At 49.2% G+C, this 25,268-nt stretch overlaps 4 protein-coding genes across 6 annotated transcripts; 2 read left to right on the top strand and 2 right to left on the bottom strand.

The window, feature by feature from the left end:
* Nucleotides 1-6,904: 6,904 nt before the first annotated feature.
* On the bottom strand, nucleotides 6,905-10,942 carry LOC105700758 (probable malate dehydrogenase, mitochondrial). Its single transcript, XM_012426910.1, has 7 exons — nucleotides 10,899-10,942; nucleotides 10,699-10,856; nucleotides 10,323-10,621; nucleotides 7,589-7,846; nucleotides 7,399-7,531; nucleotides 7,098-7,300; nucleotides 6,905-7,000 (listed from the first exon to the last, which is right to left on the bottom strand). Exons 1-7 carry the CDS (start codon nucleotides 10,940-10,942, stop codon nucleotides 6,905-6,907), a joined length of 1,191 nt encoding a protein of 396 aa, XP_012282333.1.
* A 3,438-nt stretch (nucleotides 10,943-14,380) lies between these two features.
* LOC105700794 (cationic amino acid transporter 4) lies at nucleotides 14,381-20,067 on the top strand. Of its 2 annotated transcripts, none has more exons than XM_012426960.2 (10): nucleotides 14,381-14,474; nucleotides 14,694-14,924; nucleotides 15,160-15,408; nucleotides 15,473-15,808; nucleotides 15,888-16,134; nucleotides 16,196-16,598; nucleotides 16,694-16,922; nucleotides 17,040-17,201; nucleotides 17,346-19,564; nucleotides 19,696-20,067. In XM_012426960.2, the coding sequence occupies exons 2-9, from the start codon at nucleotides 14,783-14,785 to the stop codon at nucleotides 17,525-17,527; spliced, it is 1,950 nt and encodes a 649-aa protein (XP_012282383.1). In that variant the 5' UTR covers nucleotides 14,381-14,474; nucleotides 14,694-14,782; the 3' UTR covers nucleotides 17,528-19,564; nucleotides 19,696-20,067. The 2 variants fall into 2 exon arrangements, with proteins under 2 accessions (XP_012282383.1, XP_012282384.1); XM_012426961.2 differs by having other exon boundaries at nucleotides 14,384-14,474; nucleotides 14,745-14,924.
* A 266-nt stretch (nucleotides 20,068-20,333) lies between these two features.
* Nucleotides 20,334-21,287, top strand: LOC105701052. The gene is made up of 3 exons (XM_012427464.2): nucleotides 20,334-20,649; nucleotides 20,726-20,755; nucleotides 20,838-21,287. Exons 1-3 carry the CDS (start codon nucleotides 20,428-20,430, stop codon nucleotides 21,015-21,017), a joined length of 432 nt encoding a protein of 143 aa, XP_012282887.1. The 5' UTR covers nucleotides 20,334-20,427; the 3' UTR covers nucleotides 21,018-21,287.
* Nucleotides 21,288-21,752: 465 nt separating this feature from the next.
* Nucleotides 21,753-25,220, bottom strand: LOC105701051 (acetyl-coenzyme A transporter 1). Of its 2 annotated transcripts, XM_012427463.2 has the most exons (9): nucleotides 24,897-25,220; nucleotides 24,479-24,694; nucleotides 24,123-24,412; nucleotides 23,902-24,056; nucleotides 23,641-23,834; nucleotides 23,380-23,564; nucleotides 23,203-23,320; nucleotides 22,912-23,127; nucleotides 21,753-22,821 (listed from the first exon to the last, which is right to left on the bottom strand). In XM_012427463.2, the coding sequence occupies exons 2-9, from the start codon at nucleotides 24,680-24,682 to the stop codon at nucleotides 22,642-22,644; spliced, it is 1,542 nt and encodes a 513-aa protein (XP_012282886.1). In that variant the 5' UTR covers nucleotides 24,683-24,694; nucleotides 24,897-25,220; the 3' UTR covers nucleotides 21,753-22,641. The 2 variants fall into 2 exon arrangements, with proteins under 2 accessions (XP_012282886.1, XP_023290092.1); XM_023434324.1 differs by lacking the exon at nucleotides 24,897-25,220 and having other exon boundaries at nucleotides 24,123-24,408; nucleotides 24,479-24,670.
* Nucleotides 25,221-25,268: the final 48 nt, after the last annotated feature.

Genomic DNA, 25,268 nt, shown 5'->3' with positions numbered 1-25,268 from the left:
AATTAGCGAACCGCGTTGGAACCCTGCAGAGAAAGAGGAAAAGAGAAGGAGCGAGGCCGATGCAATTACGGGGTTGCATAATTGCGGGATCTGCCCAAGGGTACCAGGCCGAGAGGACCCTGGAGAGCACTTCCTGAAGAGGGACTAGAAACGGTGCAGCTCCCCTTCCAGGGACCCAGGAAGTGGATCTAAGAGTCCCGAAGACAGCTCTGTCCTCGAGGAGTCGGAAAAGTCCACTCTCCGCGTCTCCGTGGTCCTGGACGCGACTCGTCCGAAGGACCCTCCTCCTCGGGTGAGGTCGCTGGCCTCTCCTCCGGAGGCTCCTTCGGGATTTCTCCTGGACCCTGGAGATTTCCTCGGGATATCCTAGCCATCACCCGGAAGAGACCGGGTCTCGCATTAAGGGGAGCCGGTCTGGGCTCGACGATGCCCATGGTCTCCCATGGGCCGATAAAGCGGACGGCGCCAGCACTGCCTCGGAAAAAGCGGTCCCACCGGAGACCTTCTGAATGCCAAAGTCCGCTGGGATGCCGAAGGATCCCCCCGTCCACCTCCGCTGGATCCTGGATCCTCAATGAAAGGAGCCCCAGGAGGCAGCCTATGGGGGATGAGGAGCTCGCCATTAGATTCCTGGAAACCGTGCAATTAATTCCTGGCTTGCAGCCCCGTCGGGGTCCCGGCAAAAAACCGGGCTGAGATGTCTGGGAGATGGAAGGGTCACCGGTCTGGGCAAGGACCTCTGCCGAAGGGTCCTAGAAACGTCATCCTCCACCTGGACAGGATCTAGCACTTTTATTCCAAGGAATTCCGACCCCTCCACGACCGGGAATCACCCTCTACGACTTGGAACCCCGCGGGAAATTCCTGGAAACGCCTGCGAAATTCCTGGACAAAATCGATTTTCTCTCCACTCCGGGAACTCAAACGTCGACTTCGGTCGCGCCAACCTCGGAGCACACCTCGTATCCATTGTATGACGCAGCCAGGGTCTAACTCGATCAGAATTCAGCAGGGAGCTGGCGTTTCTCCGTTTTGCAATTACGGGGCCCGTTACCTCACCGAGCAGGAACTTCGACGCACAAGTGCCGATCCTTGGGGCGACTCGATCGCAGGCGAGCACTGGAAAGTGGGAAACGGCTGCTCGCCCATTGTGTTCGTTGTCCGGCACCAAGCTCCATCCTGGGCACCGTCTCATTGGGCCGAGGCATTAATAAACCTGCACGCAAATGGCCGACCATTAGGTCGACCGGGCACTGATCGAGCGCCTTCTCGTCGCGGTTGCCAGAAAGGAGCTGGTCCGAGTGCTCTTGGCGTCCGACTCTACCGGGCAGGCTCCCATCGAGCCCCCATCGATGAATCAGGCCGAGTCGATCGGAATTCATCGCGGCCTCCGCGGTTTCTCCCTCCGAGTTTTACGGGCAGGTTACGTCGGCGGAGTGTGACTCCGGTGGCTCGTAGAGGCTCGTGACAATGCTCCCGTCGACAAACGGGTATGCAAATCGTCCAGGGCGGCCGCTAGGGAAATAAGAAGGCCCTCGACACGAGCGTAATGACGCGCCGCGACGCGAAATGATTGATGCGAGGCGCTGCCACTGGGAGAGGACACGCCGAAATTCAAGATTCTGGAATTCGGGGCTCAAGATTGTGAAATCTGGAGTGACGGTCCTGCAGAGAGGGTCCTGAGACAGGATCCTTGGTCCAGGTTCCTGGTCCCTGGGGTCTGGGTTTAAGAGGAGCCCTGGAGCACCGTCGTCGAGGCGAGGATCCTCGGGATGCCGCGAAGAAGGCGGCTCTCTGGGCGCGGTACCATAATGGCGGCTCCCCACGAGGGAGTCTAATGGTCCCGGATAAATGGGGCGAACCTCGGTATATCGCGATCATGGACATAAATTTCCACCAGGTCGGCCGTCCGCGCGGGAACGTTTTCCAGGGCCGCAATTAACGGCCCGCAACCGCGGCCGATAAGCCGTAACGACATTATAATTCCCGGTTGGGCCCGCGAATCGGCCTGGGAGTACTCGCGAATTCTGACGCGCTCGCTGCTCGGCCGCTTCGGGGTGCGTCCCCACCTTGCGAGTTTAAGTGTCGATGGCAACTTCACGGTTGTCATGAGCGCGAAGGAAGCGGAACCCGTCGCACCGCCCAGAAGGAGGATCGATGAAACTCTTTGCGGCACTCGATTCCGCCCGTCGGTTGCCGAGATATCCGCAAAAGAGCCCTGGCAGCAAGATGGCGCCTCGCGGCGCCTCCACCTCGCGACTTCGCGTGCCGATAGCTCCGCGCGGATCGCCTTGAACGTCCTTGCGGATAGATTTTTCGCATCCTGCGGCGGGAAGATCTCCGCAGGCGTATCCGCACATTGCAGCCGCGCGTATCGCGGCAAACGGCACCATCGGCGATCGCCAATCCGTTACGTGGGCCGCCATGGTCCGCGCAGCGGCCAATCATACGATACCGTACACTTACGAGCACTTCCAGGGCGTCTCGTTGCGTGCCACGGGCGAACGCCCGCCGACGATTACGTTGAATTACGCACAGCGCGTCCGCGAACGGATCGCAGGGAAGATGGAGGTTAATCCGATAGACGTGGGAAATGGCCAAGCGGTGGTCTAACCTCGGAATTAGAATCCTGGGCGTGCCTACCCTGTCGATCCGCGCGCCCTCGTTAGTCCGCGAGGCGGCCGCCATCTTGGAATTTCCGGACGGAACCACGCTCCGTGCCATAACCTATCTGAAAACGGAGGTAGAGAGAGAGAGGATGCACGGAAGGAGCCGGGATAATTGAAGACATCGGGCAGCCTCTTAATGAGACATTGATGACAGCCATTTGAATAACTTAAATGGCTGCCGACCCATCCATCTTTCCTTCCGTCACCCCCGTCTTACGTTACACCGGTCGACCTTCGGTCGGGCCTGGAATCGGTTATTCGGTAGTTAACCGCCGATTTAATTACGGACCAGTTTGTAGGCCTCGCTCGTTCCGGGCCCGACGTCCCCTCTCCGACCTCTTTTAGGTTAGGAGAAACGCCGAATCGATGGCGCCTCTCGGGCACCCATTAGGGGGACCCATCGGAATCTGCAGCGCGCGAGGCTCCAGGATGCCGTCGAGGAATTTTCATTTGTCGCGCCGATGCAGCCGGGGAAAAGAAAAGGCAAAAGGTGCCGCGAGGAATGCCCTGCACCTGACCTACGAGGTCAAGGCAACCTGGTCCAGCGCACACATCGAGTGGCTGGGCAGGACGAGGAGAGATATCCTTGTTCCCGGCGAAGATGGCCGCCGGCCACGATCGGTGCATCGGACCGATCATCGATCGGGATAACGACGACGCCGGAGATGCGCTCGCGGGAAAAACCGAGGAATTCGAAAAAGAAGCCGGGCCCAGCGGACGAGGCCGCTGCCTCGAACCGCAGAAGTCCTAAGACACGGTCCTTCGACGTCACGGATTGGACCTGGACCACAGGAACCAGGGCGGATTTTTTTTTTTCGACCAGAATCCGACGGAAAGGAGGCCGAACTCGATCGGGCGAGTCTGGACCCATTTGTAGGTTATAATGTACCGTTGGACTCGTCGCCACTCATCTCGCCTAATCTCCTGCCTCCGCGTTAATGCAGGCCCGCCATTTCGATCGTTATTCCCGTGGGGCCCGTTAGGTGGACAGGCGCAACGATTTACATAAACGACCTATGGCAGGACAGTTACATCAAGATCGTGGCGCAACGCGCCACTCTGGACAGCCCGGACCCCTCTTCGCGGTTATCTCTGCCTCTATCTCTTCTACATCGGAGATCGGATGTACGAGTGGAGTTACTTCACCCACACTTTGGGGGAAAAGGGATCCCACGCGTTCTATGGTATTCTGGGTGGAATATTCAACGCAGAGGATCACGGGACCCGCTCGATATGAAAAGTGTCTCCGAGTTCAGAACCTATGCACATATAGGAAAAATATGCTCGTCCCTGAATCTCTCCGCTTTCCTCTATCGAACGACCCCAACTTCGACGACGTTGGTGGTCCAGAAGCTGCGCTATGACCCGGAGAACCTTCGAGGTGGACGCCAACGTGGTGTCGCGGCCTACTCCCTGCGCTGAATCTCGAAATTTCGATATTCCTCGGGAAGCGGTAGACCAGGAGGCCGGGGAGCTTGCATTCCGAAGGCCTCCTTCTCCCTCTTTCTAAAAATACCGGGTGCAAGAATATAGATACTTTAGAACGCTAGTAATCGCCCGTCGAATTCTCGAGGTGACGCCAACTGCGCAGGCGCAGGTCCACTCCGGACGGCGGAGGACGCGCGTAGGTGGGCTCCTCCTCCGTGGCGGACACCGAATTCCTGTTTTCTCGGAAAGTAGCGGTCGTTTCACGAAAGCGAGAATATTTTCTCTTTCTCTCCTCTTTCCGGTTTCCAAAATGAACGGGGAAACCGATATGGACGGGATAGAGCGCCCGCGAGGCGTCCGCGGACCTTCGAGGTGGAGCGCCGCGACGTCTTGGCGGCGCGATCGGCCTCCCCTCTCGATTCCTGGTGCATTATGCTTTTCTCGAGTCACGTAGGGACGCCGTGGGCCCCTCGCTCGTTATTTATAGACTCCGTTGCATCGTAATGCAAGCCGAGCCACGAGAAAACGTGGGTGAATCGTGCGCCCGCGAGAAAGAGAGAGCGGGGGAGTCCCGAGGGCGCCTATCGGGAATGCCAGGGCGCCATGATGCGAATAGACCAGATCGCAATGCACATAACTCCCCCGGCGAACCTATCAGGTGGCGACACCGTCGCTTCCGTCTCTCCTAGCGGGCAATTCGAACGCGCAAGCCGCTCCCTCTCGAGTCTCCACTTTCTTGCCATTTTTCTTTCCCTTCTCACCTGCGCGAATTTACATCGCCTCGGATTCGATTCCCGAGTAAAACCAATTTCCGGACAGCTAATTAATGAGCGTGCTTGACTATTCGCTCGATATCCTGGAAGTTTTACCGAGTGGCCGCGGAAAAAGTCCGACGGAGAGTGGCGTGGTCGCGTGCCGCTCCAGCGAGCGTGGCGGCGAGAGCGGGAAAAAAGCGAACCGCTCGAAATAAACGCGGGCGATTCGAACCGCATGTTCGCTCCCACTTACGCACGTCGTTTTCTTCTCCCCGTAGACGTGCCAACATCCGCCGGAACATGGCCGAGATTTTTTCTCGAGGCGGATTTACAATCTACAAAGATCCACGGAAAAGATTTATCATCGGGAACTCCTCTCTTCGGTTATCGACGATCCGATCGGCCCAAATAAGACGGGAATTACCTGATAATTTATTGACTCCCGAGGAATAATTAATTGACTGTCTACATACGCGTTTAGAAATCCCGCTTTCAGCTGGGTATAATACTTTGTTGCGTTTCCACCGTGCGGATTTAAATTCTGAGGCTACTTGAGGAGGGATAAGCGAGGTGACGCTTGGTGGAACGAATGCTTGGGCCTTGATACGATTCCCATTAGAACTAAATATGCTCGATACGATCCGAGTCGCGTATATCGCCCGTAAAACGGCGAGGAATATACGAGGCGGCATTAAAATCCCCATTAATCACCCCGCGGTTTATCGCGGCCCGATCGCGGCCATTTTGGTCCCCGCGAACCGCGCTTTATGGGCCTTTGTTTCGCCTCGCAATTAATACCAGCCGATTCGAGCTCAGTTAACTCCTCGCAATCCTTGATCGCCATCGGGAACTTATTACGGCTGTTTCGAAGTCCACCCTCGGCGTAGCGTCGTCCTTCCTCTCCGGCGACGCCATCTTTGTTTCCGCCGCGCAGGGAATTGGAAGCACTTTTACTCGGGCCGATGTTCAGTGAATAATTACAGAAAACCGCGGAATACGGGGAAAGACCTCTCGGGAAATTAATTAGGCACCTGGATCGAGTACTCGGTGTACTCGGTCGGCAGAAAAGGAGCCAAAAGGGTTATATACTCGCGCATAACTTCACGCAGAAGACGCGCGCGGACGTCCTCGTAAATCCTGCCGGAAACGCGGGGAAGTTACGGGGGAGTCTATCGGCACGGATAATTAAGCACGGAAAGCTGGGGCCGGTCGTCCACTTCCGCGTGCGATGGGATTAAGCGCATAAATCCACAAGGTTCTTTCCCCTAATCGATGTCGCGATCGGTATCTCCTGGCTCGTGGTTAAGTCGTACGAACCGTTACCTCGGCCGAGCGTCCGAAGATCCTCCGCCGATAAATTGGACAATTTCGCGCTCCTGGACGACATTCTCGCAACGCCCACTCGATAACTCGACCTCGAATTACCGGGGAGGGAAAGGAAAATTAAACCGCCGATTTTTACAAGGGTCTAAGCGTGAGCGCGAACCTCGGCTCAGGACGCGCGACGCGAAGAGCGCCACCCGAATTCGACGTCTTCCTTCATCCTCTTTCCTCCGGGATTCCTCCGCGGCATCCATCCTCGAATTTACTGCGGAAGAAGATCGCTAAGCCGAGTAATTTACGAACGAACAAATGGATGCCGAAGAGGGAGAAATAAAAGCTACCGAGGTTCCGGCGAGGTTTATTCCCGAATTTCTTGCGACGAGGAAAGAAGCAGGGAGGAGGGATTTACGGCGAGGGGAGCAAATCGAAAACGACGTACGAATTCCTGGAGGGACACGCCTCGGGGTGTTTTGACGGGTTCTCGATTTGCCTCCTGGATTCTTCTCGGATCCGGCGGATAAACGGCGAGGGGGCGAGGGAGGAGATCGGCGTGACTCCTTCCTGGGGGCCGTTGCCCCCGGACTCCCCTCGAACCTAAACCTGGACTGACGAAGTGTCGATTAAAAGTCTACGTTACGAGCTTCCCCGAGAATACCGAGGAGCTGAATTTTTAACGCCGCCTCGCGGACGGTTTTCACTTTTGACGTCTTCTTCGGGAGGATGAAGAAGTCATCGCCTGATGGCCGTGGCGAACTTCCGGATGTCGCATTTTGCCCCCGGTGGACAGGTCTCCGAGGAAGCCGCGTCTGGACCCAGGGCCAGAGCCTGCGAAAAGATGAAGGAAGGTCCAAATTTAATCCGGGATTAAGTGCTTAATCTCCGAAATGCTTGGATTACATTTCCTTTTTACTCAGGGTCTTACTTCGCCTTTTTTTATGGCGGCTTTCAATGGCGGGATCGCATCATCCACCAGCTTGCATTCCTTCCCCTCCAAGGGGGGTACTCCTAGGTGCTTCTGGACCCCATTGGGTCCCAACAAAATAGGCGCCGAAAAATAGGACACTTCCGGTACCACGCAAGATCGCACGTAAGCGCACTCCACCACTCCCTTCTGGTCCCTCAGACCTAGAAAAAAAAAATTCGGGATATGTATTTTCCCACCCTATTTTCTTGTAATTATTTTTTTCATCCCCATCTAAATCGATTTTCCGTCGAGGAGTAACCTTTGCACAAGGAGACGCAGAATCTCGCGGCAGCAAACGCCATTGCCAGGGTGGAGGAGCCTCCTCCGCCGTATTCCCTCCTGACCTCGTTACTCGAATTCCTGAGGGATCTCACGAGCTTGTTAACTTCCTCCTGAGGGAATTCCATTTGTTAGTCCTCCTCCCATTCGCGGAAAGACCGGGAACTCACAGCCGTGAACTCGTTGGAGGGTTTCGCCTTCGACAAGAGCGGCACGCAAGTTTGGGGGCAACTTCCCCCAATCACGGGGACCAGCACGCATTCGGGAGGCAGTCCCAAAATCTGAGCTGCGAAGGTGTTCGCCCTTACGCAATCCAAACTCGTCACTCCGAACAATCGACCCTCCTCTTGAACGCCAACCTTCTTGTACATCTCGTGGACCATCGGGATCAAGCTGTTTACCGGCTCCGTAATCACCGCCACCAGGCTCTGAAATCATTGCAAAATCACTCGCGATTATTCTCTAAACGATAGAAAAAAAAAAAAAAATTCCCTCGTCGATTCCTGGAAAATGGTCCGATTCCTGGAATCTGGTGGATTAATTTAGGCGCAGCCAAAGCTAAGTCGCGTCACCTAGTGCGACACCTCGATGAGTCCTTAACCCTGAACGCGGAACGCGCGATCTGCGGCATAAACGTCGAGGCGTGCAAGAACGGTATTAACGAGGAGTCTTAACCGGACAAGGTCAATTACATCCGGCGCGTGTACTCGCGGTGTGCGCTCGTTGCGGTGCATTGCGGCGCATTATTCCTCCCCGGCACGTAGGCGCGTTGTGACGCACTCCCGCGCCAAAAACGCGTACGCGCGTCCACTACGGCCACTTTGTGCGCTTACTCGGTGCACTTTGTGTTGTACGGGATTAATGCTCGACACGCGCGACGTGGGTCGACAATGAGCACGCCCTGCGTCCCTTGGCACCGCCGCCATTATTCCGGACGCGTCTTTTCCCTCCTCCGTGACCCTAGGCCACTTCCGCGTTTTCACGGGCGAAGGCGCAGGACACGATTGGGACGTGTCCTGGGAGTCCCGTGTCGACTCCTCGTGGGATATCGAAAGCGTGGTTGGACGTCGTCGAGGGGAATACTGGAGAACGGTGGAGAACGGTGGAGAACGGTGGAGAACGGTGGAGAACGGTGGAGAACGCTGGAGAACGCTGGAGAACGCCGTAAAGAACACCGCAGGATGTCGGAAAACGCCGAGTAACGCCTGAGAACGGTGCGGATACTCCCGGAGGAGGTAACGCGTTTCCTTGAGACGCCGGTTTCTTGGCCTCGACCTTCTCCCAGAGAAGGATGGAACGATTCCGGCATCTCTCGAGAATCGAGCCTCTAAAGTGCGAGCAATGTCGAGGACGCCGGTTAATCGACGCGGCGCGGCCATTCCGCGCGAAACTCTCCCCCCGGGTTCTACCCGTTGCGCAAAAACGGGACGATAAATCATAAATTCAGAGCACGGCGACGCAATCCCTCGATTAATTAATTATGCCGGCAGGAAGATCGGCCTCGATCGTTCCTAGATATCGAGCGTCGTCGGCCGATCCGCCCTACTTAGTCCACGTCGAGGAATTATATTTTTTCTTTTTACCTTAATAGTGCGTTTTAACTGCAACCAAAACCGTAAATCGATTATCAGGTACCCTGTCGACTGACCGAAGTAGTCGATAGGGTGTTGTACCGAGCGCTTGGTTGAGTTCCGCCCCAAGCGCATGCGGTTCGTTTATCCGAGGCGACCGAGGCTCTTTACGTCAATGTTAGGACTAATTAATGGAAAAACGGGGGGAAATGGAAATACGAGTGCGCGGGCTTTCCCGGGAATTCTGGCGAGGCAGGGTGTCACTTCCGAGGAAGTTCGGTTCCGGAAAATCGAAGGGTCCATCGCCACCCTCCCACGCGAGTGCGCTAATTGCTCGGCGGGGTTTGCTCGCGTCGTTAGAGTAATCGCCCCACGTATTACGGTGCACCATTAGTGTCCGGCCAGCACGGCACTTAATAATCGTATTATGGGGCTCTCCTAGACAGGCCATCTTTCCGACTAGTCACCGCGCGACTCTCCTCGAGTACGTCAATCTTCGTTAAGGCGCAATTAAAATCCCGGACTACCCGCCGGCGATAAATCCTCATTGAACTGGTACCGAGGAAATTAGAGGGAGACGGCTTTCAGATACGAAATGCGACGCACACCCACTCGCGCCGCGTTTCTCCGGGAACTCGTTCCAATTTCTGCGAGAACTTTCGTCGCCGTTCCGAAGGGATCCCTCTCGGTGGATTTGGTCCGACGGAATTTCAGACGTCCTTGCAGACCCTGCGGAGGCGCCACGTCCTTCTGGGACTCTCGATCGATCAAGTTCCCGGCGATCAAAAATCCATCGGCGGTCTCCCTATCGATCGGCGGACCGCGAGGGACAAATGATGATCGATCGATCCTTGATCGAGCGCCGAGACGCAGAGCGGTCCTTGCTCGAGTTAAAGGCTCGCGTTAACGCCGTTACTTAACATTCGTACCGATATCTATCATAGTGCCATCGCGGTGCATCCATTATGGGCCACATTTAGTGCAAGCTCTAAGTAAATACCACCGCCACCCGGACTGCATAAATTACCGCACTTGCGCCGTCAGACCGGACTGGCGTCCCACTCCTCTCCCCGTGTCGGTGTAAATTATGCCCCGTTCAACTGGTCACATAATATCCCTGATAACACACGGAGCGATGCCGGGAATTCGACCCTGCATCTCCGTGGAGATGGTGGGAAGAAAAGGAAAGTCTGGAAATTGATGGATGCACCGAAAAAGTCGATTGGAAAATGCGGCCCGACGAATCGTCGCGATTTTCAGGGTATCGCGAGATAAGACTCGCTTTGATAACTCCATGGCGATTTTCAGGACCTCCTGACATGGAAGGACTCACTCTTGGGCAGTGGCGAATGATTGCGGGTATCAGGTCGGCCAGGACGTCGGCGTTCCTGTGAAGGACCTCGTCCATGGAGTCGTGCTGTCCTCTGGGCTCCCCAGCGGCGACCATGACGATCTTCGCATCCTCCAAAGTCGCCATCAAGGAGGTGTCCTGATCAGCGGAACAGGAGGTGATCCTGCACCTGGTGTCGATATGGTTCAGCTCCAAAGCCAGCCCATCGATGGGCCTCGCATCATGGATCGCAAGCTCGTCGATCAGTGGAGACTGCTTCAGGAACATGGAAAGACAGGTCCCTGAGGATCAAGCAAGATCCAATGAGCGGATCTTCTCAAAGTACCCAATTTAAATCCAACCACCCTTGAGATGAGACCTGTAGGTCCAGCAGCTCCCAGGAGGGCGACCTTCATGGACTTGGAATTCCTGGCAGCCGTGAACTTCGACCTGGACCGAAAATCAGCGACCAGGAGGGAGCGACCAGCCCTGAAGACCCCCCTCGAACCCTGAAGACCTCCCGCCATGGCCGAGCCCCTGTAACCAAAAATTTTTGTCGGCTAACCTAAATTCCCTAACGTCATCCCTGGACAATGTTCGGAGGACATAAGAGTGGTGGACATTGCCTTGGGAGAACTCCACTCGTTCCCACGGGAGTTCCAGCTCTCCTCCCATTCGGTTCCCGGACGCGGAGCTGGTCCCAGCGAAAGGGGAATTTCTCTCCGGAAACCCGGGGTATCCAAAACTCCTGGGGCATAAATTATCCCAGGAGTCCCACGGCACCCTCGACCCGGAAACTTTGGTCCCAGATTTTTATCGAACTGGGTCGCCGTCGAGAGACAAAGTGCATCTTTCGATGCACACATTGGCTTAATTGGGCCACTCGGAGTGCGTCTCGCCGGTCGATTGTGCTCGGGTTTCGAGATAGGGAACTCCTCGGACGTGGCGCCGGTTTTACGTTACCGACCTTATCGTCGTGTCGGCAATGATTACGTCAGGGTTCCCTGGTAGGCGCAATTTACCGCGAAGAGTGCCATTAGACTCGGTAAAACGTTCTCCGGTTAACTGCGCTCGTACGCGTCCTCGATCGTCCCTATCGGTTCTCATCGGTGTAAACGAGTGATCCCATAACGATCTCCTCGTATCCCGGGATTAATTCCTTCCAATTAATTAATCCCAACATTATTTCCCATTGCCATTGATCCTCGGATGATCCACCGGGGAGATTATCCTTGCAAGCTCCTTTTAGACGTGGATTTTCTCCCGCGAAGGGGAGAGCCCTTGGCGGCCATTTTGGAGAACCGGTGCAGCCGAATTCGCTGCGCCATTCCGGAATCCAAATCGCGGGTAAACTAATGGAATGCCATCGACGTCATCTAGGAAGGAATGCGTTCCAAGGAACTCCAACAGCGAGAAACGTGTCACGCGATACCCCGCGACTTCGAGGTCCTCCAAGAAGGTGACCTGGACGTGACTTTAGTCGGATATCTCAAGGCCAGGTTCCCTATGGACACCCCATGGAGTTTCGCGGTAGACCTTCGCTCCAGGAACTCCTTCTCTCCGAACCTCGTTATCCTCTATACGCGGGTGTGAAAATTCCAAGAAAATTCTCTTCATCGACCAAGAATCGGAAATCTCCGAATTCAGATTTTCTCCAGGCTAAGTCCTGAGGAATCATTCAGATATGAGAAAATATCAAGGTGTAGGAACGTCACTTCAGAATCACATGACCTTAGAGAGGACTGGTTTCGGTTTACGGGTGTCTGGACATCAGCTCCCACCCTGAGATCCATGGGTCCTTGAATTTCCATCGGGTAGAGTTCCTCTGGATCTTTTAGGGACAGCTTGCGCCGGGAAAATGTCCCTGGGATTGCCGGCGAAAAATGCACTTGGCGCGCAACTCGCTATCTCGGTTTCTTAAGCGGTGATTTACGCCCGACACGAGCCGAGCCGAGCGGAGCGGAATGAACGGGCTCGGAGACGCCCACCGATCGAAATCCTGTTATAATGGCATCGAGAGGAACGAGCCAGGCCCCCAGGTTGCGCCAGGTTGCCATCAGGTTGCCGCCAGGTTTCCGCCAGGTCGCCGTCAAGTAGTCCCGAGTTTTCACCGGCTGGCTGCCGGAAACCGATCCCAGGAATCCCGGGAACCCCATAAAACACCCGACCCAGCCCAGCCATGCGAGGACACTCGCCCAGGTGGCTTATCATCGTCCATCGATCTGCCTCCTTCAGATTAAGGCCGATCAAGGGCGTCCCGAGATAAACTACAACCTGGAGCCTTAATCCGGACGCAAGGGTCCATGGAATCTCCATGGGGAACCGGAGAACGGTAGTCCGTTCCACCTCAACGCTCTCGTCCGAAGAAACCATCCCGGGGATCTACCGAGATGGACGGTGGATCCCCTCTGGAATCCCTAGTTAATTCTGATAATTGCTCCTAGAATCTTTTCCACCCTAGAAACAAAATTCGTGTTCCGGTTCCCCTCGCTTATTCTCTAATCCTGATGCTTAAATTCATTTTCAAGGCGTTTAACCCGGCGCAACAGAATTCTGGGAAGCGAAGAAATTCATTCTCTGCGGAGAATATCGCGAGATGGAGGTTTCATTTTTGTTCGCCAATAATTTCTTCACCGTGCGGTGATGTCGAGCCGACCTGGCGCAGCGTCCTACGTGTTGCAGAAGGCTTGTGCCGCCATCTAGCAGATCCCCTCGGAAGTGTGTTCACGATTTAACTATTTCCTCCATTATCGAGGTGAGTTTTCGACTAAACTCGAGGGATACCTTCACTTTAGACTTGTCGGTAACGCGTCTGGAAATTACTGACGCAATGCAACTAATCGACTGTTCAAAGTCTCAACTCTAGACAATAAAGTGTATCGACACGTGGTATCCACATTTTTAAATTCTAGCTTATCCTTTTTCCATTTCTTCCCCTTCAGATATTCTCGACCGCTAGAGTGACGTCGGTAACCGAGATATCGGTCATGTTCTCGTAAATGACGTCCACGTCGGTGGAAATGAGGAAGTAATAAATAGCGGCTGGCAGAACGAGGAACGCTAAACAACAACAGCAGCACAACGAGAAGTAGATCCCGATGACTTCGACGATGAGCATGAAGACCCTGGCCAAAAGACAGCATACCCAGGCCACTTGGAAACACACCCACCCCATTCGAAATAGTGATCAGCTACTTCTTCGGCAACCTCTTCGTCATCCCGACGACACCAAAAAATCCCGCGATAAGCTCCAATAAAGACGATTCCTCGATCGATCCCGCGTATCGATCTCCTACTCCACCCGTACAAGGAGAGCCCTTTCCTCTCAGCGATCTGGAAAAATACCAGCGATTAAATTCCCGGCATAGAATTGAAATCCAAATAATTATTGGAAAGAGTTGGACGGAAAATATATAAAAATGTGAACTGTCCAAAAATCTCGGTACTCACCCCTTTTTGAGGTGCACTTCCCGCGATGGGTCGGACATGTCAGCTCGTCCTTCGGGATGCATAATTTTCGGTTTATTAATTTACGGAGTCTCTGCAAGAATGTATTAATTCTCCTCGAGGTAGACTAAAGATGTTGAGTATGATTTTCAATCTGGATATTTAATTCCCCGAGTATTTCCCATTACTCCTTTCCATCGGCTTGACGTGAGTGGAGGAACCGTCAGCGGGATTCCATCTTTCGTTTCTTCCTTTAAGGCCGATTTGCACATTCTTGTACAATACGTACAAATAGGGACATGCAAACATGAACAATAAGAAAAAAATTACATTGGCAATTATTATATCATTTTATGTGGAAACGTCGAAAAATGGAAATTCTTTAGGTGTTAGATCCTTAAGGGTGGGAATTTTTAGACCGAGCCGATTCCGGCCGGACTGAATGGACTAATTAAAGGTCCATTGAGCAAGACTCGTAGAGCACTCCTCGTGTAACGAGCATACTCGCATTTCTCTCGGTGAATGACGTAACGAGAGCTTTCGGGGCTCGATCGATCGAATTCTGGAGCTTGCGTGGTGGGAAGAGCACCACGCGACGCCACGTTCTCCATCGGGCCTCGAAAGAGCCTCCTTGTAGCCTCCCTGATAGGTCTTATCATTTTCCCCGGAGCCAGCCCTGGTCCTTTATCACCCTTCTCGATACCCAAGGTAAGTGGCAGTGATTAGTGCGGTGATAAAAATTAATTAACAATTAGAACGTCCTCGAAGCCCCTTAACGTCTCGGTCATACGCCGAAGTGTCTGGTCGCCTGATAACGCTGGTGCCGTTATCACTCCTCGATATCTCCCTTTATTAATCTCCATTACTCCGTAAAAAAATTCAATTTGCCGGATTATTAATGGTATTGAAGAATAATTACATTTCAAGTGTTTAAGGCGTGACTTTATCAAGGACCGAGTCGCTCGTTCCGTTTTCCAGAAATCTCGGGAAAAAAGGAATCGACCAAACCTAACGACATGCCGTCAGTACGGCGGATGATCCTCGGCCACGTAATGTCGGGCATGTTCTCGAAAATGAATCGCACGAAGAAGCTGCAAGGGGACGTCATGGAGACCCCCTTAAACCGGTGTCTGTCCACCTTCGACATTACCCTACTAGGTAGGCCTATTTTAATCCACCCTCGGCCTAGAAAAGACCGAAGATTTACCCCTCACCTAGTGACGTTGAAAAATGATCCATTAGAAAATCCTGTCATATTAATGTAAGAAATCGCGACGAGATGGAGAGTAAAAAATGTTTATAAATTCCGTACGATTTAGATACCAGGAGTTGCGTTGTAATTTAAAGGGCTGGAGTTCGAGGTGGAGTCTGATAATGTTTTTTACTGACCCAGGGGTCGGTCACATGGTCGGGGCCGGCATCTACGTCTTGACGGGAACCGTGGCCCACGACACGGCAGGTCCTGGGGTGGTGCTCAGCTTCCTTTTAGCAGGATTGGCCTCTCTTTTGGCAGCCCTTTGCTATGCCGAATTCGGAGCCAGGGTGCCAAAAGCCGGCAGTGCCTATGTCTACACCTACGTGACCATCGGAGAGTTCTGGGCCTTCGTGATCGGCTGGAACGTCATTCTGGAGCACATGATAGGTACCCTTAGACGGAGCCGAAAATCGTCCAGGAGGAAAGATAAAAATTATTTTAAAATCCTCAGGAGCCGCCTCGGTCGCGAGAGCTTGGAGTGGGTACGTGGATTCTCTGTCAGGAGGTGCGGTCAGCAACTTCACGAAGCACACCATAGGAGGAGTGTCATTGGGCGAGCCTTTGGCCCACGTCCTGGATCCCTTGGCGTCAGGACTCTGTCTGATCTACGCGTTGCTTCTTGCCATGGGAGTGAAGGGATCCGCGGCAGTCAACTCCCTTCTGACCCTGGTGAATCTAGGAGTCATGACGCTGGTCGTGGTCCTCGGCATCTACTACATGGACATATCCAATTGGTCCAGCCAAACCGGAGGTTTCCTGCCCTTCGGGTTCAGTGGGGTCCTGGCTGGTCGGTGTCGAACCATCGTATCAACCATCATTTTAAAAAAATCCTTAAGGAAGAGGATGACCTTCTTCTCGATTTCCAGGAGCCGCCACTTGTTTCTACGCCTTCGTGGGATTCGATTCCATCGCGACTGCTGGGGAAGAGGCTAGAGACCCTAGCAAGAGCATTCCCCTAGCCACGGCGTTCTCCATGGCCATCGTCACCTGTGGGTACGTCATGGTCAGTGGGGTCCTCACCCTAGTCGTCCCATACTGGGAAATAGATCCGACAGCCGCCCTTCCCGAGGCATTCTCCTCCAGAGGGATCTACTGGGCGAAATATGTGATCAGGTGAGTACACCCAGGTACTTAAAAAGTCCTTCGAGTTCCACCTCCGGATTTTAAATTCCAGCGTGGGAGCTCTCTGCGGGATGACGACCACCCTCTTCGGCTCCCTCTTCTCCCTTCCTCGCACCATGTACGCCATGGCCACTGATGGACTGCTCTTCGGGTTCCTGGGAAGAGTCAACCAGCGGACCCAGGTGCCCATCGTGAACCTGGCCATCAGCGGCTTCGTCAGCGCCCTCATCGCCATGATCTTCGACCTCCAGCATCTCGTGGAGTTCATGTCTATCGGCACCTTCCTGGCATACACCATAGTCTCCGTGAGCATCATCGTCCTCAGGTACAGGCCAGAGACGACGAGTCCTGCTCGATCTTCCACTTCTGGCACCCCGACCAGCCCCAATTCTCCACCGACCGAAGGTGCAGACTCCAACAGCGACTGCAACAGCGTCGGCTCCACCGACTCCGAGGTGTCTGACCATCTCTTTGCGTTTCTACTTATCCCTAATCATCATAGTTAATACCAGAAATTTTTAACACTTAACAATCTTCGATGCCTCTTCAGCTTCTCGACGTCTGCCATGTCACGGGAGCTCTCAGGCCCCAGTATCTTTGGGTGAAGAACGTCCTGGGACACTGGGAACCAGGAACGGCTGTTGTCGCCTCCACCAAGCTATTCATTGCTGTCTGCATTTCTCTCAGCTTCACTCTCTTCCTGTTATCCCAGGATAACTACTCTCCCAGCTGGTGGGACTACTTCATGCTCGTCAGCCACGTCCTGATCCTGGCGTTCAGTGAGTTCCCTTTCAGCTGGGCCTCTAACGTCTCTGGGGGAGATAATCATTATTAATCCATTTTATAGAAATTATTACAAGGGATCCGATTAATCAGGTTGAAATATTTTTCTCCAGGTCTCTCGGTGATCGCCGTTCACCAGCAGAGCCCTAACACAGGGAAATTCAGGGTGCCTCTGGTTCCTTTGGTACCAGCCCTCAGCATCTTCTTCAACATCACCTTGATGTTCCATCTTTCTCTCCTCACCTGGCTGCGCTTCCTCGTTTGGATGGTCGTGGGTAAATATTTAAATTATAGGCAAATCCGGAATTTTTCCCGGGAATTTATTTAATAAATTCGTTTTAGGGCGTTCCATTTAAATTATGAAATCATGACACGAGAAAATGGTTAAGGGCATTAAGGAGGGTTTTTTTTTTTCCCAGGCATGCTCATCTACTTTCTGTATGGGATCCACTACAGCAAAGAAGCTGCTGGACCGAATTCTTACTCGATCCTGATGGCCTCTTCCGAGGCGGAAAGAGGAGCAAAGTGGGGAGCGACGTTACGGGTCGGGCAAAAAAGCGACAAAGTGCCGATTTTGAGTTCCGAGGAGGTACACCATTAAAATGGAGATGCCTTTTTCGAGCTGAGGAAGGCATTTGATATAAATTCAGAGGTCCCCAGGATCTGGAATTTCGCACCCCCGGGGGGATAATGTAATCTGCCAATAGAGTAGGGATAAATTTTCGGGATATATGCCGACATTGGATTAGAAAGTTAATCCTCGAAGTGGGGAAAATTATTCCCTCCCAAAGTCGGACTGATTTTGAATTTTCTTTTAATTTCTTTCTTCATTTCAATATCACCGTAAGCCTCAAAATTCTGGATGGTACTTGTTACTATTTTTTGGAGCCAGCCCCGGTGTCTTTCAATTTCCCAGCTAGACGTGAGTTAAAAAATTGATAAAGTGAGGAATTAATTGAAGGGAAATAAAAAATTAAGATTGACCAAAGGCAGGCACTGAGGAAAGTATGGGGAAGCTCTCGATAAGACGTCGGTGCCTTGGGAACAGGTGGATTAATTTTTGTGGGAATTAATCTCTACCGATGAGGAAACCTTGACAATAGATCGCACATTAGAGCGAGATCGTACATTTAAGAGGACCGGATGAAAGGATTATATTGTAACAATTCCAGGGTGGGGAATTTCTTTTTTATATAAATTAAAATTCTAGATACTTAGAGGTCCGACCTTGGATAAAGAAAATTCGGTGAAAAGTAGCGTTTGCTATCACTTTGTACGCACTGATAAATCCTCTTCAAGGAGTCCCTCTTTTCAAAGAAAATGGGGGAAAAGATTTCGAAGGAAAGAAATTGGAAGTAATTCCTCTATATAAAGGAAATGTAAGAAAATTAATGTCGCACGCCAAAGAGAACGTTCATCGCAAATCGCAGGTATACATACATGTACATTGTACATTATTAATTAAAAGAGTCTATTATTATAGTAACGATAAGTCGCTGTCGGTATTGGGACGACTTGTTAATAATCGTCCGAGATCTGTAAATAATGTGCAATTTATATTGCAAATTATTCGTCACCTTGTCTTGATGAAAAAAAAGTTGATCGGAGGGAAGTCGAGAATTTCAACTTGAATGGTGCATACCTTTATCCTCGAATACAAATATTAATAATTCGATGTAATTTAATCTCTTCCCACGAACGGACAAATATTTCAAAGACTTTGTAAAAATAGATAAAGAAGTCGTTTCAATTAAGTGGAACTGAGGTAGGCATTTGCACAAACCAAGTGCACAAAGTATTTATGTATAACGCATTAAATGTAAGCAAGAATTATTTATTCTACACGAAACGTATTTGTTGTAATAGTTGCGCAGAATATTTACCTGTAAACTAAAATACTGTGTGTGAACAATTTAGAATTTCTCTGGTCCAACGCGCAGTCAAACGTCAGAAAGTTTATTAAAAAAAGAAATAAGGTGTACCACTTTATCGACCAAATTTTATTAACATTAATCTGTAAGAGAAGCACAAAAATGTGGGCGAGTTATTAAAAATCTCGATGTGTAAAAATCCTTCAAGTTGCAACATTCAGTTCGAACGTCTCAAAATCCGTTAACAATAATCTCGCGAAAGTATATTGTTAGTTAAGACGAATTACTTGTCCCCGTGTCAAATAAAGCAATGATGAATATATATTTAAGTAAAACCCGGTTTTAAAATTTAAACCTCGAACTGTGTCACATAAATTAATAGTCCTTATCAAGCCGACGCGGAATTGATAAACGATTGGGAAATATTTCACGCTTAATATGGGTATAATCTTCGAGAATTGACAGAGATTTAACAAATGCGTCAGTTTTCCTCAAACCGAGATCGCCGATAATTTTCCATTTTGCAATAAACGTCCGTAACTTCTTGCTTAATAAAAATCGGACTCTTCGAAGCGATCTCGACATTCGAGTCTCGCGATTTCTCGAAGCGAAGTCTAAAATTCTGAAGAACCCACCACGCTCGCAAAATGTTTTTGAAAATGTTTATAATTGTCGCTTGCAGTGCCATTGTCACTGCAAAAAACCTCGAGCACAAAGAAACTGTTAATGTCGCACCGACGACGGAATCGAGCACCACTTCAAACCCGGTGAGTAAACCTATTTCTATTTCTTTTTTTTTCTCGTCGTTGCCAAATTTTTTTAAACAATCTGTACAGATGTAGCATTTAGGGAACAATATTTATAGCAGTTCCCAAATTTTCTAACGATTGTTTAACAGGTGCATAGCCGAGGAGTGGAGGAAAAGACCGCGACTGCGGTGAACGGAAGTACTTCGACTTTGACGTCAACTGAGAAACCGGAAGTGACGGAATCCTCGTCTATCCAGCCCACGAAGAGGTCCTTGAAGAATAATCCTGAAATCAACCTGCAGCCAGGATGCTGCGGATAAAGGATTTTCAATCTCAATTCCCTGAATTACGACGAAACCTGGACTGGAATACGACTCTAAATAAAAGGCTCCGTTTATTTCCTAAAATCAATATATAAATGGAATGAATAAACGCCGAGAATGAAGAATTATAATCCTGAGGGAATCATTTTTTGTACATTTCTCGGTTATAAATACAACACACCTCCCCTTGCAAGTCCAGAAGATCTCTTAAATTTTTTCCAACTTTTCACCCGAAGTAAATTTTGAAATCACATACATTTCATACGAGAATTTAAATTAGTGCGCAATGTTTGTCAATTCTCGAGCTAGATTAGAATTTTATGATCAGCTCGTAAAATTGAGACTTGGTCGCTAAATGCATCAGCCGAATTTTTCATAAATGTAAATTTTTTTTTTAATAGTGTACACTATGGGCCATAAAATGCGTAATCGTAATTAATCAAAACTCAGGGCTTTAAAGCTTCGATCGGGCTCAGTTAATCAGTAGAAACGGCTAAGTGCTCGAAGCCTGAAGAAGGAAGGCAAAAAAGACGAATTCAGGGAAAAGAATTCTCCAAAATGCCATTTGCTATCGTAAAACGTCGCGTCCATTTATTTTTTATATTGACTGCAATTTTAATTGAAGAAACTAATGCCAGAAGTATTGATAACCGGTCCAATGCGAGTGATAAGCCGTCTCTTTCCCAACCTGGATCTGGATCCCCACTTGAAAATGGCAATTTTCAGTTTTCCATGCCTCAGTGGTTTTGGCCATGGTTCACATTGTTCCAGAAACCAATGGTAAGTTAATTAAAAATTATAAATAATCTCCACATTATATTGGAACTCCTTATCATACACGTCGCACTTGTTACAGAAATGTTCCTACCTAAACGAAAGCGACAAAGTACGTCAATAATTATTTTACATAAATACCAGTTAATTTAAATTGCCGATTAAATTATTTCATAAAAGTTTCGTTGCCTTAGAGAGCTAGACATCAAAGTGAGCAGTCAGAATATGATAACTCAGCCTGGAGAGATGATCCAATGGGCAACAATGCCGAAGAGCTCCTCCCAAAAAATCCCGGAGTGAGTTTCGAGGAAACGTGGAAACTCGAAACGTCGGAATTTTCCGAAAATAGTACCCCCGGTACTAAGAAAAATTAAAAAGTCAATTCACTGTCGGTCCAACTATCTTTACTATATTTATACTCGGCGCTGGAAATTTTCCTAGAACTTTTTAAGGGTAAAAGGAAATAAAATCTTCCGAAGGATTAATTCCTCCGAAATGAATTCCCACGTTTAATAATATCTAGAAAAATGTCCAAAGATCGCAGGTTTCGATTTCACCTGGGAAATTCGTTGTTCGACTTGACTGTACCATCGATCAAACGTTCGATCGACGTAATCAGAGGTAATAAAAAAAATCGATACGCATTGGCAGTGTTCGGACGAAAGAAAGACCCGACTCTTTCGGCCCTAATTAATTGTCGAGATAAGGTCGATTGCTAAACATCACAATGATGTCCAGCGAGTGGTTTTTCATTTTTCTTCTGGTTTCCGGTATTTTACTTAAGTCAGTCACCCCCGACCTCACGGTGGAGGATCTCTTATCATTCGACGAGCCTCCAAAAGAGGATAAAAATGTATTCCGAGCACACAGGTACGTTTTAACGAACGAGGCTATCGATAAGAAAGATAAGATTAACAATTAAAATACGAGTGATCGTTGAAATTATTCCTAGTCGTTCTACTATTTTTCCCAACAAAAGGGTGAATCGCAATCGTGGAATGATTTCGTTGAGGAAGGTCAAGTACGAATCAGGAGGCAGTGATAACGGCGGATTCTGGAGCTGGTTCGGCAATGGCATAATTTCGGCATGCCAGGAAATAAAAGACAAGTTCGGAAAACTGTTCGACTATTAAAATGTTACATTCCTTTCCTCTTACTCTAATTAATGGTTGACAAATAAACGCACGTCCAGTCCCGGTATCGCTTTAGCAAAACGGCACTCCTGAGTCCGCGAGTCTTTACATGTACAGACACGACGTAAATGATGTCTTTAAGTACCAATCCTATATCGTGAGTGACTTCCACAAGTGGAAATTAAATCTAACGTTTTCGAGTCTACAAACACACCCGAAACACTCGCACATTACCGGAAGAAAAACTGTTTTCCATTTCCCCGCTGCACCCTACAGGGGAAAACGTTCGTATCTATATTTTCTACGTACAACCTTTACGTAACGCACACCCGAAATGCAGATATTCCATTGGTTGTTTAATGCAAAATGTGCATCCTGTTTATACAAAATATATGAACGATCTGTTAAGTGTACACTCGGTTTATAACAAAAATTATGCAAATGACGTGTCGTTTTCTTTCCTCTGAGAGCCTTCGCAGTTTGTCACGTACGAGGAAAGCTCATTTGTTGATATAAATACGCTCTGAAATTCGCGACAGAAATACTTTCTGCCTTAAGAAATCAGGGTATCACAGAACGTTTCGAAATTCCGTATAAAGAGGGTGCGCTTCTTGCGTGTTAGAAGAACAGTTTTACTGTGCTAATAACTTAATAAATGTATAATTTTAATTAGAGCTAGGATCGCAGGATCAATGGGAAGGCAGAGCGAATGAGTTCAAGCAAACAATCTCGAGATCGGAGATTATGCATTCAAGGAGCACCGCGAGGAAATTGTGCACCCTTTCAGGGTGCAGTAAATAATTTCCCGATTCCCCATTGATCGCAAGAGAGTCGTAACGGTCCGATAAAAATTAAATGCACGTCGTTAACTCTTGAGACGCGTGCCAACGACCTGCCAGGTCGAGAACTGCACCTTCTGCAAGTAGTCGATTTTCCTTCGGCCCCAGCGAAACCATAGAAAGCCAATAATTACGCAAATAATGCTCTCTATGTAGTACCCATCCAGATAGATATCGCAAACTCCTCCGTCTTTACTGACACACTCCTATAAATTATGGATTATTTGTAAATTAAAAATATCAGTTGAAGGTAATGATAAAACACTGTACTTGTGAATTGTGGTAAGAGAACGTACCTCTTGCCTCGCGGTTGTGCTGCAGTCATTCGTTGCATCGACGTTGCATCTTTTAAATGTTAAGGCATCGACGAACCAAAGTGCAGCTGTCGCTGGCCAGTTGGCACCAAGATTCGACAAAGTGTTTAAAAAAGTCATGTACGTACCCCCGATTGCCGGATCACTGATCTTGGCAAAGAAAGCCATCGTTGCTACGAACATGCTGCTTAAACAAATCTGAAAGAATTTGTTTTGATTGATAGGTTAACTTGATTACTGCTATGCAAGCACCGTGCTGAAAAAATAAGTTACCTGGTGAGTCATGTAGATAATTGTTAAAATTATAAAGTAGAATACAGGAATTTCTCCTTTTACTATTATCGATGGTGTGATCCACACCAGGAATGCTGCGAGTAGTCCAAAAGCCAACCTGGCGAGAAAAGCGACATTGAGTTTGTGATTAACCACGTGTGGAATTATTAAAACTACCTGTAGGGTATGGCTTTCAAGTAGATGTCCATTGGTCTTAGACCGGTAGTGTATTTCGAAATGAAAAGTGGTAAAACTATTTGCAATGGTATCATGGGCACCGCCATTAATGCAAACTTTTCCTTCGGTATTCCAGCATCAATCATTTTTAAACCTGTCACTGCATCACATGCAGAAAATCCAACCTAAAGAATTATTTAACATCAAGTACAACCCTGTCGTGCATTTGAAGTCAATAGTTCACACATTGTCGTATCAAACCTTGGCAGTTAAGAATACCAGGATGGCGATTTTTATATTCGGTAATTTAATTATATCCCATAAAACTTTGTACGCATGTTTAACGCCATTATCCAGGTCTCGATATTCGTCCTTTTTCTTAATCTTTTCGCTTTTCAATATCGCCACCAGGGTTGTTGTAATAATAAATATCCACCCCCAGAAGTGCAAAAACCCTGAAAGCAATTTTTCATCAATATTTTGCAATAGAATAAATTAAAAGGCCAGTGAATTTTCTAATACCTGGCAATGTGATAATTCCCTTTGCCGAGGGTTCCGATCTTAAATAGGCATTACAAAATTCAGGCGACTCTAAAGCCATAAAGAAGACGTATCCAATAAAGTATCCTGCAGTCTGACCCACGCTGTTGCACGTGGATGCATAACCCACGTTGCATCTGATTGGAGAACAACTCGTTATTAAAATCCTTTTAACGTAAGGATTTCAACTAACTCTCAATTACCTTCTGAGCATTGTGAGGGACCAGCCATCAACGATAATATCCTGGGTAGCGGCAAGAACGTTTAAGGCAAGAAATAACATAGTGAATAATCCTATGTTAGGTTTCTCGTGGTCGTCCCCCAACCAATACTCGACGTGCCCTGATAGAAAGAGCATAAACGTACCCATAAGGTACTGGACAGGAATTAGCCATGTTTTCCGTCGTCCAAATCTCTGAGAGTACAACGAATCCACTATCGGTGCCCACAGAAGCTTCAATGAGAATGGCCAGTATACGAAGCTAAATTCTGCCTGAATAAGGAAAGAGTCAGTTTACCGAGGTAATCGAATTTCAACCACCTACTCCTTCCTCCGTACCTGTTGCCGATAAGAGATACCTCGATTCTGGAGTATCATCGTTATAGACCCACATAATCCTAAAGGTATGCCTTGTAAGAAGTACAGGAAGAGGAGAAGAGCTATATTTTTTTCGTCTCCTTGGATATTAGGTAGTTCATTGCCATTGTTTGCATCCGTTCTCCCTTCCTCAATGGCATTCTCCTTTTCCGTTTTCCGCTTCATATTTAACGTATTCTAATCGAAACAGAAATTAAGTACGATAACCAACGCATCTTTCTCTTACCGTATGAACATTCATCGATATAGAACCTATAATCCAAAAATTACTGATGCTTTTCCCAAGAACGATTAAATCGTGGATCAGGTGCCACGCGTCATGAGACATATCGAGGCACGTTTAAAACCTGTTAAAAGTAAAAATACACTGAATAAAAACCTTCGCTTTCCGGAACGTATTCAAGGTGTCTTTTATTCCAGACTCTCCAGGCTCCGCATTAAATGTTCATTTCCCATTATCCGTACATTACAGCTCGAATGCCAAAAAATTCCACCTGCTCCAAACACCACGTTGACACCACGAAGCACGACCAGCTAGCGTGACATCAGGTAACACTCGAGCATGCCAGAGGTTAAGTTAGGTTACCCGCCCAGATTTCGTAAGTGACCAAGTCCCAAAACCCCTACCATTTATCAATAACGATCCACACCTATCACCAACTAATCATCCACCGTCATAAATATCAAGAGCATGGTATCAAAGAAAGCAATAACAAAAAGTATCATCGAAGTCCAAAACTCCCGCTTCCGT

The sequence above is a fragment of the Orussus abietinus genome, unplaced genomic scaffold, assembly GCF_000612105.2.
Source record: "Orussus abietinus isolate OABI.00-Male unplaced genomic scaffold, Oabi_2.0 scaffold9, whole genome shotgun sequence".
Classification (NCBI taxonomy): Eukaryota; Metazoa; Arthropoda; class Insecta; order Hymenoptera; family Orussidae; genus Orussus; species Orussus abietinus.
The sequence above is the reverse complement of the archived record's forward strand: the minus strand, read 5'-3'. Positions and strand labels throughout refer to the sequence as shown.